Source organism: Staurois parvus, unplaced genomic scaffold, assembly GCF_062004578.1.
Source record: "Staurois parvus isolate SC_StPar_1 unplaced genomic scaffold, SC_StPar_1.0 ptg000445l, whole genome shotgun sequence".
Lineage (NCBI taxonomy): Eukaryota > Metazoa > Chordata > Amphibia > Anura > Ranidae > Staurois > Staurois parvus.
In genome coordinates, this window is record NW_028318241.1 from 6683677 (window position 1) to 6698234 (window position 14558).

Below are 14558 nucleotides of genomic sequence, written 5' to 3' on the forward strand. Positions count from 1 at the left end.
ATATTGTGGAAATGTAAGACTGCGTGTGACGGGATCATGGGGCATTAGCCAGTAAGTGTCTGCATTTGTTGCCGAACTCATAAAAAGAGTGATTGCCCTTCATGAGTGTAGTATATTTTGTGTGTAATATATATATTGAAGACATTGAAACACATATTGACAGGCCAGTGATAAGACCACTTTTTTTTTTTTTAAGTCCGCAAACGTGCAAACTACAACGAAAAACCCGTGTTTCACAAAAAAGTGCAAGTGCAAAAACACCACACAAAAAAGTGCACTTAGGGGTGTGCTTTGTCCTACCCCCGAAGGGGTTGGACCACTACCCTGATCCCCCGGGGCACGAAGCTCCTGACAGGGACAAGGTTCCCATTTGGTCCTCCTGGCCAAAAGGCCTGGTGGACCACCGTTCCTTATGCCCAGCCGAAGCCGGACATCCAGTACTTGGTCAGGGGGCTCTCCCGAAGAGAAAAACCCCCTAGGGACAGGGGAGGAAGGAACCAAAAGGCCACACATCCTCCCCCTAGACTTCAGGGCAGGCCCGAGGACCCACACCCTCCATCATGTGAAGAAAACACACACATAAGTAAAAAGTGACAAACGTGGGAGTGAAAAATAAATAAATAAATAAATAAATCTATAAAAATAAAAAAGTGGTCGTGCCAAATCGTGCACTGACCAGGCCCTGAGGCCCTTACACACCAAAAGGACACCTTACTATGTTAATGTATGCAGGAGGTAATTACCTTACCTTTGTTGTGTTGGGTTAACCTGTTTTTGGGTATATGGAGAGTCAGGGGAAGTTTCTAGGTCTAGACACATAAGATCAAACATGCTACTAAAAGTGGCCAATCAGACTGCTTGCCATTGTACTGAATGGGGAAAATGTGTATATTAACACAGGACACAGAACACAGGAAGGAATACAAAGATAGCAGAGCACAAGTGAGGATACCTGGGCAGAGCATAAGGGAGAATACAAAGATAGCAGACCACAGGTCAGGATATGTGGGACAGAACACAGGTTGCATGGACGCTACCTGGTTGCATATTATAGATTGGACATATGCTGGACGGTGTAGTATCTCTATGCTTGATATGAAGTATCTTGAATGGGACTTTGAGAGCTGCTGTTCGTTGTAATCTTTACAAATATTCAGCTGGATTTGTGTCATCTGTAACAAATATCTTTATTTAATTTATTTTCACTCCCACGTTTTGTCACTTTTTCTTACTTTTGTGTGTGTTTTTCACAGGATAGAGGGTGTGGGTCCTCGGGCCTGCCCTAAAGTCTAGGGGGAGGATGTGTGGCCTTTTGGTTCCTTCCTCCCCTGATCCCTAGGGGGTTTTCTCTTTGGGAGAGCCCCCTGACCAAGTACTGGGTGTCCGGCTTCGACTGGACACAAGGAACGGTGGTCCACCAGGCCTTTTGGCCAGGAGGACCAAATGGGAACCTTGTCCCTGTCAGGAGCTTCGTGCCCCAGGGGATCAGGGTAGCGGTCCAGCCCCTTTACGGGTAGGACAAAAGCACACCCCTAAGTGCACTTTTTCGTGTGGTGTTTTGCACTTGCACTTTTTTTGTGAACATTTACGGGTTTTTTCGTTATAGTTGCACGTTTGCGGACTTGAAAAAACAAACAAAAAAACAAAAAAAAAACAACATATCTTTATCCGAATTAATGCATCTCTCTGGAAAAGGACTATTTTTTGCTGCGGGAATAGTACATATATAAATATATGTTGGTCATACGTCCTCCATTATTGATATAAGACAACAGATTTGTCTTATGAACTGTTTCTGTGTGGGCTTCATTATTTTAAGACAACAATGAGGATGCTCTTGGCCTCATGTAGGGTATGGTTAGGAATGGGCTCATGTGTTTGTGTGAGCTCAGCTTCCAGTATGTGGTCAGGGTTATTTTTGTGATGATGTTTAAGAGTCTGGAGCTTTGCAAGCAAATCACCCAGCATGTTTTCTCTGTTGTTTGGCTCTGTGGCCATGTTTAATGAGGATACCTGTAATATAGCATTTATATGTGAACCAGAGGGAGAGGAGGTTTTCCACTGAGCCGCTTATTGGTGGCAAAGTATGCATTAAGTTCCTGAAGAATATCCGCCTGTATCTCTGGGTCCTGTAAGAGAGACTTGTTTAATCGCCAGGTAGTTGTCCCAGGCACCTTCTGTCATGGTAACAGCTCCAAGGTGATCGGGGCTTGGTCGGAGAGAGCTGTATTACCAATGGTGGCCTTTGAGATCATAGGTATGGAAGAGTGCTTAATCAGGGAATAATCTAATCTAGAATAGGAGCTTTGTGTGCAGAATACCCAGACTTTGTATCAGGACTGATGGATAAGATCTTCATGTCACGGACAAAACAGGGTCCAATAAGAGCAACACATTTTTCTATGTGAGAATGGTTGGATCACTAGTGCAGCCTTGCTTGATATTCCTCTGTTCCCTTCTATAGATTACTGTAGAGCCATGCAACTCACATTTTCTCCGTTCCTTGCCTAACCTTTCCCTATTCTCAAGGCCTATCTAGAAATCCCTGACTGATTCATGTTGGTTGCTACTTGATGCTCAATCCCAGCCCTCCCCCCGTTTTTGGTCAAATGGTAAAGAGACTTGAATACCACCTTTATCGACAGCCAAAAAGAACTTATCTTGTTTTTCACTCATAAATCATCGCTTTGCAGCAGATATCAAGAGACGACATGAAAGATTATGACCCGATTGTACAGAACCCCTTTTACCTAGGCCAAATTGTTTCCACAACAGAGCGACTTATGCTGGCGTTGTAAAACTCTACTGGGCACACTATTCCATATCTTTTGGGGATTGCCCTGATCTATAGCCCTTCTTGGCAACCTGTCCTTCGACTCATTCACAAGTTCACAGACATTTCCTTGTCTGATAATCCAGCAGTGGTCCTTCTAAATCTAACATCTATGTCGAAAAGGAATATCACCAAGTCCCTACTAAAACATTTACTCAATCCAGCCAGGGCTTTTATCCCTCTTACGTGGAAGCAACAGGCCTCACCGACTGTAACTCAAAGGCTTTGCCAGAGTGAATGATATCCAAAATATGGAGCACCTGACCTCTGCTCTCCAAGATAGGTCGGAGAAATACTGTAACCCTTGGTTTTACTTGGATCTCTCCATTTTTTGGAGTAATAGCTTCAGTATGTACACAATTGGTCTTGGCTGTTAGAGGAGGATTACATGAGATTCTTTTCCAACCACTCCCTCGGGGACTCCCTCCCTCCCCCCCCCCCCCACACACACACACACACTCTTTTCTTTTTTCCTCCCTCTCTTCCTCTCCCATCTGTCTTCCTCCCCTTTTTGGTTCATTCTATTCCCCCACGCATAACAGTTTTGTCTCCTTATGGCGCAAGTCAGTCCTGTCTGGGTGATTGTCATAGATATGTTCTGAATTGCGTCTCTGCCATTGGACAGATTTAGATTTGTTGAGTATTTAGCCTATGAATGTTCATAAAACATAGCCTATGCTATGTTCAAAGAAGCAGGCAGAGCCTGCTTCTTTGAACATAGCGGCATCTGCTGTTAGCCAGTTATTACCTTGATGTATTGACTTACCTTTCTGTTCTGTTTATAGTTTACCTCCTTTCATAGCAGTTATAGGGAATGATGGGTTATTGCTGTTTCTTTGTCATTTACAGAACCTGTCCTGTTAGCATTGACCATACTTGCAGAAAAAAGGCATGTACCTCGAACAGATTCTGTATTATTCTTTGTTTTTACAATTGACTGTCAGCCTGACGCTAACCTTTAAATAAAAAAATTGGAAAAAAAAACCCCAAAAAATGTAATTTAATTATTCGTATTGTTTTCCAGGCCTTTTTATCTTGACCGTTCCTACATTACCAGCATCAATGATGATCCTCCGAGAGTTACATCCCATGCTTCAGCAATGAACAAACGTATTCATTATTATGGGAGGCTGGGCCCTCCCTCTGAAAATTCTTTGGTATGTTATCATGTTTAATTATATTGCTATGTAGCTTGTGATTTTGCCATTTTTGTTTGTTATTGCTATCTGTGTGGTGCCTTTTCTGCTCAATTCTTGTTCTAGTGTCAAAGGGACAGAAAATGATGGACATTTTCTCCAATATGGACATGGGCAGAAATAAAAACTGAAGCCTTTTATTTGTCTGCTATGTTTAACCACTTGCCATCCAGAGGATTTACCCCCCTTCCTTACCAGGCCTCTTTTTGCTACTCGGCGCTGCACTAATTCAACTGATAATTAAGCAATCATGCAACGCTCCACCCAAATGAAATTTACGTCCTTCTTTTCACACAAATAGAGCTTTCTTTCAGTGGTATTTGATCACCTGTGCGCTTTTTATTTTTCACGCTATAAACAAAAAAAGACCAAACATTTTGAAGAAAAACTATATTTTTTCAGCTATAAAAATATATAGTAAACTAGGTTGGTTATCAATTTAGGCTAAAATGTATTCTGCTACATGTTTTTGGTAAAAAAAATATCACAATAAGTGTATATTGATTGCTTTGTGTGAAAGTTATAGCGTCTACAAACTATGGTATAGATACTGCAACTTACGCCATTTTTTTGCTATACAGCGCTGCGCTAGTTTAATGGACAATTGCACAGTCATGCAATATGGTACATAAATTTATGTGCTTTTTTTCACACAAATAGAGCATTCTTTTGGTGGTATTTGATCACCTGTGCACTTTTTATTTTTGGCACTATAAACAAAAACATTTTTGAAGAAAAAACATTTTTTTTTAAAAAACAATATTTTCTCATTTCAGTCATAATAAATATCCAAAAAAAGTAAAATTTTGTCATAAATTTAGGCCAAAATGTATTCTGCGACATGTTTTTGGTTAAAAAAAATCCTAGTAAGTGTACATTTATTGCTTTGCGTGAAAATTATAGCGTCTACAAACTATGGTATAGATAATGGAATTTGCACAGCATTTACTTTCTGATTGTCCATCACATTTCATGAGGTGCTAAAATGCCAGGATAGTACAAACACCCTCAAATGACCCCTTTTCGTAAAATAGACACCCTAAGCTACAGTTGCAAGAAAAAGTATGTGAACTCCTTGGGATTACGTGGAGTTTTGCATGAATTGGGCATAAAATGTGCTCTGAACGTCATCTAAGTCACAACAATAGAAGAACACAGTCTGCTGAACATAATACTACACAAACATTAGATGTTGCCATGGTTTAATTGCTCATAACATGTAAACATTCACAGTGCAGGGAGGAAAAAGTATGTGAACCTTTGGACTTAATAACTGGTTGACCCTCCTTTGGCAGCAATAACCTCAACCAAACGTTTCCTGTAGTTGCAGATCAGACCTGCACAACGATCTGGAGTAATTTTGGACCACTCCACTTCACAAAACTGTTTCAGTGTAGCAATATTCTTGGGATGTCTGGTGTGAATCGCTCTCTTAAGGTCATGCCACAGCATTTCAATCGGGTTGAGGTCAGGACTCTGACTGGGCCACTCCAGAAGGCGTTTTCTGTGCTGTTGCAGCCATTGTTTTGTTGAATTACTTGTATGCTTTGGGTCTTTGTCCTGTTGCATCACCCATCCTCTGCGGAGCTTCAGTTGGCGGACAGATGGTCGTATGTTTTCCTGCAAAATGTCTTGATAAACTCTGGAATTCATTTTCCCATCAATGATGACAAGCCGTCCAGGCCCTGAGGCAGCAAAGCAGCCCCAAACCATGATGCTCCCTCCGCCATGTTTTACAGTGGGGATGAGGTTTTGATGTTGGTGTGCTGTGCCTTTTTTTCTCCACACATAGTGTTGTGTGTTCTTCCCAAACAACTCAATCTTGGTTTCATCTGTCCACAGTATATTTTGCCAGTAGTGCTGTGGAACATCCAGGTGCTCTTTTGCAAACTTCAAACGTGCTGCTATTCTTTTTGGACAGCAATGGCTTCCTCCGTGGTGTCCTCCCATGTACTCCATTCTTGTTTAATGTTTTCCTTATTGTAGATGTGTCAACAAAAATGTTAGCATGTGCCAGAGATTTCTGTAGGTCTTTAGCTGACACTCTGGGATTCTTCTTTACCTCATGCAGCATTCTGCGCTGTGCTCTTGCAGTCATTTTTACAGGACGACCACGCCTAGGGAGAGTAGCAACAGTGCTAAACTTTCTCCATTTGTAGACAGTCTGTCTTACCGTGGACACATGAACATCAAGGCTTTTGGAGATACTTTTGTAACCCTTTCCAGCTTCATGCAAGTCAACAATTCTTGATCGTAGGTCTTCTGAGAGCTCTTTTCTGCGAGGCATGGTTCACATCAGACAGTGCTTCTTGAAACCAGTAAACCCAAAACAGGTGTGTGTTTTTTAAGGGCAGGACAGCTGTCAGCAACACATCCAATATCATAACACTGATTGGAGTCAATGTTGGCTCACTCCTGGCTCCAATTAGCTCTGGGAGAAGTCATCAAGCTAGGGCCTCACATACTTTTTCCTCCCTGCACTGTGAATGTTTACATGTTATGAGCAATTATACCATGGCAACATCTAATGTTTGTGTAGTATTATGTTCAGCAGACTGTGTTCTTCTGTTATTGTGACTTAGATGATGTTCAGAGCACATTTTATGCCCAATTCAGGCAAAACTCCACGTAATCCCAAGGGGTTCACATAATTTTTCTTGCAACTGTATCTGCTGAAAGGCATGTTGTGTCCATGGAAGATTATTTTTTTTTTTTTTTTCCAAAAGTTTCTGGAAAATGACAAAAACATTTTTTTTTTTTTTACACAAAGTTGTCATTTAAATGATTTATTTCTCGCACAAGCCATGGGTATATGTGGAATTACACCCCAAAATGCATTCTGCTACTTCTACCGAGTATGAGGATACCACACGTGTGAGACTTTTTGGGAGCCTAGCCACATACAGGAGCCTGAAATCCATTGACCACTTTGAAAGCCTGAAGGTGCGTAACTTCCTCATTTCACTTCCTCATACCTATCACAGTTTCGAAGGCCCAAACATGCCGGGATAGCACCAAACCCCCCCAAATGACCCCTTTGTGGAAAGTAGACACCCCAAGGAATTTTAAAAGTACTCGTGCAGCGATTTTTCAAACGCAATTTTTTTTAAAAATACACTTTTTTTACTTTTAATGCACAAAAACACAATATATTGGCCAATTATTTTGTAAATTATAAAAGATGATGGTATGCCGAGTAAATAGATACCAAACATGACATGCTTTAAAACTGCGCATGCCCCATGCAATGGCAACAAACTGCATACGTTTTTAATATCCATATGCAATGTTTAAAAGCCTTTACAAGCTACCATTTTAGATTTACAGAGGAGGTCTAGTGTTAGAATTACTGCCCTTGATCGGAAGTTCGTGGCGACACCTCACGTGCATGGTGCAATTGCTGTTTCCATACTTGCACAGGGTCAATCCTCATGAATGCAGGTGCGCGCATGCGCGGGGGGCGAGGGTACTTTTATTTTGATTTTTTTAATTTTTACACTGTCCTTTTTAATTTTTTTTTTTTTTATCACTTTTAATGCTATCACAGGGAATGCAAATATCCCCTATAACTTCAATGGGCATTGTCGTATATTCTTTTTTGAGAAATCTGGGTTCTATCAGACTCTAGACCTCTCCTCTGCCCTTACATTATCTAATCAAACTAGAATCGGTGTGATCAATGCTTTCCCAATTTACAAATGGTGCTGTTTATATCCTGCGAAACTGCAGTAATGAAATGCTCATAGCTTCCAAATTCTTAGGCTGTAGAGATGATTGGCACCATTCTGGTCTCCAATCAGCTCTATGGTCAGCTGGCAGAAACACTGGCTGCATTCTCAGGTTCCCTCTATGGCTTGGGACTACCCGAGAAGGCCGTGGAAGGCAGCGGGGGAGGGGGGGGTATTGTCTCCCGCTGCTTGTAAAAGCAATCCTGCAGTTAATTACCCACTAGGATTGTTTTTACATGAAAGCTGATCGCCAGCTGAAAAAAATGATACCAGGATGATGCCTGCAGCTGTAGGCATCATCCTGGTATAACCACTCAAAATCCAGTGATGTACCAGTACGTCGCTGGTCCTTGTTGGGTATATATGCTACGTTCTTTTGGGTTTTTTTTTTTATGCAGCCTGTGGACTGAATAAAAAAGAAGAAATCTCTGCCAAAAAAATGTGTGTTATGCACACCATTAAAATATACCGCCCTGCATCCACGCACTTCTAATGGTGGACACACATTAGGTCACACGGTACCACATGCACCAGTTCCAAGATTGTACAAATGTCTAAATAGTGGCACGAATAAAAATTGTCCACGTATAAGTGGTACCCCATATGGAAAAAGGATGACACCAAGTCCCAAACTATCTTGCCACGGCTCCCCATGTAGTCTGGGCATCCAGGGGGCTCCACGTGACTATCTTTTCCCTCGTAAATCCGAAATGTATAAGTATAGCCTGTTGCCCTCTCACAGGTCTTCTACATCTTGACCTCATATCTGGCACGCTTGCTGGGGAGACATTGTTTGAATGCAAGGTGGCCAAAAAAATTAATTAGGGGCTCATCAATGCAGATTTTTTGCTGGGGAGTATAGACATCTGCAAATGTTTGGCTAAGGTGATTTGCGAGAGGCTGAATTTTGTGGAGCCGGTCAAATTCAGGGTTACCCCGAGGATGACAAAGTGTATTGTCGTTGAAATGCATAAAACACATTATACTCTCATATCTATGCCTAGCGATGGCAGCAGAGAACACGGGCATATGATGAATCGGGTCTGCGGACCAATACAACCGCAATTCATTTCTTTTCGTAATGCCCATGTTGAGGGTTAAGCCCCCAAAAAAAGTAAATTTGGAAACCGTAATGGGTTTCCACGCGAATGGTCTGGCAAGGTTTGAATTTTGGTTGGCAGCGATAAATTTTTGTGCATATAAATTGCTTTGATCCACAATCAACGCATACAGATATTCTGTGAAAAACAGCTCCAAAAATCAAGGGGAGTAGTTAAATTTTCTATTTCCACCTGAATTCCGGGTTGGGCAGTGAACGGGGGAAGTACAAGTGCTGCAGAATTTGTGGACTGCCAATCGGGATTTGCAAGCACATCCGGAAGGATATTAGGGGCTCTACGGGCCGGTGTGCGAATTCTTAGTGCCTGCGGGACAATACTTGTGCTCGCCACCGCACCAGCTTGTACTGGACTTATGGGACTCGCCATGTCACCAAGTCATACTGCAGTGCTGGTATTATTATTATTAAAATTATACAGGATTTATATAGCGTCAACAGTTTTCTCAGCGCTACAATATAACGGGAGACAATACAGCAACAATACAGTTCAATACAAGAGGGTTAGGAGGGCCTAATCCTGGGATCTTACAATCTAAGAGGCTGCATATGAGAGTCATCAAAATTTATCGGCAAGTGCTAACAGAGATCAGGCCTGATTCTGCGAACACTGCGGTTTTGTGTGCAATGTATCAAGTGACAGTGACCTACTGGCACTGCACTTGCTGGGGGAGAAGGGAGGGGGTAAGCGTTAGGGGCTAAATGCAGGTGCTGGCAGGTGCCGGGGCTGATCCCGTTAATGCTGCGTTTTTGAGGACGCTATACTAATGTGAATGCTGGTATAGTGCTGACCTGATCAAAGATATTGATCCGTTCAGACACTATACTAGCAATGGAGATTTATTGTGTATGAGCATGTTGCTGGCAATCAAGGGGTTAAATGTGATGTCTGGTGTACTGACAGGCAATGTGACGCCATCTGGGAGGGGTGTGAAAACCACGGGAGCACAAATCATGTGTGTATGTATGTATGTATGTGTGTATATATATATATATATATATATATATATATATATGTGATTTTGCGCACCTGTGCCGCCCTGTAGCAGTATTTCTGCTGTAGGTGGTCAGGAAGCGGTTACAGAAGTGGTTTGTGTAACGTCGCTGCGTTACTTTAACTGACAATTGTGCAGTCATGCAACACTGCACCCAAATTAAATTTACGTCTTTTTTCCCCACAAATTGAGCTTTCTTTCGGTGGTATTTGATCGCCTGTGCGGTTTTTATTTTTTGCGCTATAAAAAAAAGGCTGACAATTTTGAGGAAAAAAAAAACAATATTTTGGACTTTTTGCTATACAACATGTCCAGTAAAAAAATTTAAAAGTCAAATTTTGTTCAAAATGTTTTCTTCGACATGTCTTTGTTAAAAAAAAATCCCAATACGTGTAAATTAATTGGTTTATGTGAAAGTTATAGCGTTTACAAATGGTGGGAAAGATACTGGGATTTTTTTTTTTATAATAATGGCGGCGATCAGCGACTTATGGCTGTGATCAGCGATTTATGACAGTGATTAGCGACTTATGGCGGGACTGCGGCGGACATTTTGACATGGGGGGGAACTGACTTAGGGTCACTAACATCCCCGGTGACACCAATACAGTGATCAGTGAAAAAAAAACCCACTGACACTGTACTAATGGCACTGGGGAGGAAGGGATTAACTTTTTTATTGAATGAAAGGGTTAACTGTGTAAGGGGAGTGTTTTAGTAGTGGGTGGGGGGTGTGTACTTCACGGGAACACACTGTCCCGGAAAGCTAATCTCTGCTCTCCCTGACAGTGTGTTAGGAGCTGACAGGGAGCAGAGGTGCAGTGTAAACACTGCAGCCGTGCTCTCTGTCCATGAGTGCCGCTGAGAGCCGATGGGTAATGACCCACCGGGATCCGGTGATGCACACCCGCTGCCACGATCGCCGGTGCACACGCCCCCTACCTGTTTTGCTAGACGCCGTTTTTTTTCCGTGCTCTAGCACAGTGGTGCCGCCCTGCCGCAGTATAAACACTGCGGCTGGTAGGCAAGAAGTTAAAGGAAAATATTTTGTTTGGCATTGTATTCTTATTGTATATTCTCAATGTTGATTCAAAATTGTTTATTCCCATCCAGATGGACTTGATGATCAATTTAGGAGTATAAGAGAGATTTAAATTATAACTAAAGATTTTCTTTTTTAAATTTGATTGGAGGTGTTTAGAACCTCTATTTGTTCTGATCACCAATGTCACTGGTAATGAAAGGGAGGGCAAAACCAAAATTCTGAGTTGCCTCTAGAAAAAAATCAGAGGGAAAACCATCCAATGGGGACACTGGTTCCTGTGACAGATGTCTGAGAGATGATTTCCCTCATATAGGAAATATCTCTTCTCACTTCCTGTTAAGTCTACAGGGCAAGAAGTGAAGGGAAATAGACTGCAAAATAGAAGTTGACAGTTTTACCTGTCCTCTATCTAAAGCCAAAACCTTTTCATTTTTGGGTAAACTCTTTATTTCTTCCTTAAAGTGTTATTAAACCCAGGACCCTGCATTCACTGTATCTGGTCTCCCACAGTACACACAACATGGAAATGCAACTATTTTAGTAAATATAAACTGCTAAATACCTTTTTCTTTTCAGCAGTATATAGAAGTCTTGTGACTTCTGTCAGTGTCCAGCTGAGCACTGGTTAAGGCTTGTAGGAGGAGTTTCATTCTGCTATGACTGTCCTATGAGGCTACACAACACCTGACCCTCATTCTGGACAGTGCTGATTGGCCCTGTGCTGATCACATGCAACCTCCCACAGAAAAAAAAACTCTATAGCAATACACACCAAATAGAGCAGAGTGACTCCGAGAGCTCTATACTATCAGCAGATGTATGGGGGACAGTAGAAGAAGGGATGGATCAGAGAAGATCAGATCAAACAGCCTTTTTACACAATTTAGAGGATTAAGCCCTTAGGTTCCATAGTGAGTATAACAAGCTGGTTTTACTGCATATACAGACTGGTTTTACTGTTGTGGGTTTAGTAACACTTTAAATTCCCCCCCCCCCCAAAAAAAAGAATTACACGCTAGGGGTTATTTACCGGGTTTTATTGTCAACGATTCTTTTTGTAGTCAGGTAAATATTGCAGAATCATATTTTTTCCTATAACTATCTTAAAGTAATCGAACAATAATAGTGCTTAAATCACTAACTCTAGAAGTAGTCCGGTGAAAAAATATTATTTTTGATTCATTTCAGTATGATATTGTTTGATTACTTTATGATGTTTGTTTACAGGGGTTAAAGTAGCAGCAGTTTTTTTTAGGGGGGGGCGGGGGTTTGTGGAGATATTTTTTCACATTTTATTTTACTTTGAATTTTTTTTACGAAAGCGTGGGTTAGGGGTTATATACATATTAATATTATACAGGATTTATATAGCGCCAACAGTTTGCGCAACACTTTACAAAATGAAGGCAGACATCACAGTTACAATACAATTTGGTACAAGAGGAAGGGGTCAATGAGGTAATAGCTTTGGGGGATGAGCTGATGGATATAATAAAAAGCAGTTTACTAGTCAGAAGCAGGATAGATTTCTTTAACCTCTTGCCGACCGCGCATAGCCGAATGACGGCTTCAAAGCAGCCGGCCAGTTCTGGGTGGACGCCATATGACGTCCTCCCAGAACGCGCTCTCCTGCGCGCCCCAGGGGGCGCGCACCCGGCGATCTCCGTGATCGCTGTGTCCTACGGACACAGCTGATCACGTGATGTGGTAAAAGGCCAATCACAGCGGCCTTTTACCACCTGATCAGCAGTGTCCAATGACACGCTGATCAGAGGGAAATGCAAGTGCCGGTTCTCGGCTGCACTTTCCTCACACTGTCAGATCGTGAGGAAAGTACTGCCGAGAACCGGCAGTTGTCAGAGCGGGGATCGGCACTGATGATCAGTGCCCTGATGATCAGTGCCCAGCAGTGCCACCCGCAAGTTCCGCCCAGCAGTGTGCCCACTAGCTCCGCCCACCCGTGCCCACCAGTGCACCCACCTGTGCCCAGCAGTGCACCCACCTGTGCCACTCTGCAGTGCCACCTACCTGTGCCCAGAAGTGCCACCTACATGTGCCCACCTGTGCCACCCATCTGTGCCCACCCACCAGTGCTGCCCACCAGTGCAGCCCAGCAGTGCTGCCAGTCAGTGCCACCAGTCAGTGCCCAGGGGTTGTGCCAGTCAGTGCCACCAGTCAGTGCCCAGCAGTGATGCCAGTCAGTGCCGTCTATCAGTACCCATCATCAGTGTCACCTATCAGTGCCGCCTATCAGTGCTGCATATTAGTGCCGCCTATCCGTGACACTTCATTAGTACTGCCTATCAGTGCCCTTTAGTGCTGCCTATCAGTGCCCATCAGTGCCGCCTATCAGTGCCCATCAGTGCTGCCTCATCAACGCACATCAGTGAAGGAGAAAAATGCCTGTTTGAAAAATTTTATAATAGAAACAAAGAAACTTTTTTTTTTTTCAAATTTTTTGCACTTTTTTATTTATAGCGCAAAAAGTAAAGTGCCCAGCGGGGAGTAAATACCACCAAAAGAAAGCTCTATTTGTGAGGAAAAAATGATCAAAATTTCATATGGGTACAATGTTGCATGACCGCGCAATTGTCAATCAAAGTGCGGCAGCGCTGAAAGCTGAAAATTGGCCTGGTAAGGAAGGGGGTATAAGTGCCCGGTAGGCAAGTGGTTAAAGAGAAGGGTTTTCAGGGATCGTCTAAAGGTGGATATATTAGCAGGTAGTCTGACAGATCGGGGTAGGGATTTCCATAGGATTGGAGAAGCTCGAGAGAAGTCCTAGAGGTGAGCATGGGAGGAGGTGACTCTTGAACCTACAGAGCAGAAGGTCTTGGGAGGAGCGAAGAGAGCGGTTTGGTTGATATTTTGAGACCAGGTTGGTGATGTAGCTGGGGGCAGAGTTGTGGATAGCTTTGTTGTAAGTATTTTGAATTGTATTTGTTGCGCGAGTGGAAGCCAGTGGAGGGATTGGCAGAGAGGGGAAGCAGACACTGAACGGTTGATAAGGTGGATGAGCCTGGCAGCAGTATTCATGATGGACTGGAGGGTTGCAGTAGTCGAGGCAAGAGGTAACCAGGGAGTGAATTAAAAGCTTTGTGGTATCGTTGGTTAAAAAGCGGCATATTCTGAAAATGTTGAGGAGGTTGAGGCAGCATGATTTGGACACGGATTGAATGTGGACCTGAAAGAATATTTAAGAATCCAGGGTTACCCCTTGCACCCTGGCATGCAGGGATGGGTTGATAGTTGTGCTATTGATCTTGACCGAGAAATCAGGGGAAGAGGCACATGGGGGAGGAAATATTATGAGCTCAGTTTTGAATAGATTGAGGTTTAGGAAGTGGAGTGACATCCAGTCTATGTCTGTTAGTAAATCGGTGATACGTGAGGAAATTGATGGGGTGAACTGAAGAGTAGATAGATTTGTGTGTCATCAGCATAGAAATGGTATTGGAAACCATGGAAAGCTATCAGCTAACCCAAGGAAGAATTGTAGATTGTGAATAGGAGAGGTCCAAGGACAGAACCTTGGGGAACCCCAACAGTAAAATGAGTAGGAGAGAAGGAAGTAGAGTTGTACAGTAAGTGACACTGAAGGTGTGGTGAGATAGGTAAGATTTGAACCAATGGAGAGTACAGTCACG

The 14558-nt window shown here is 42.8% G+C and overlaps 1 protein-coding gene across 1 annotated transcript in view; it reads left to right on the plus strand.

Annotated features, from left to right (window-relative positions):
- Positions 1–14558, plus strand: part of SLC38A9 (solute carrier family 38 member 9) — a 191350-nt gene that overhangs the window by 134561 nt on the left and 42231 nt on the right. Inside the window, exon 3 of the mRNA XM_089688079.1 lies at positions 3858–3990. Within this exon, the coding sequence (XP_089544205.1) occupies positions 3858–3990 (133 nt within the window). The remainder of the gene's footprint in view (positions 1–3857; positions 3991–14558) is intronic.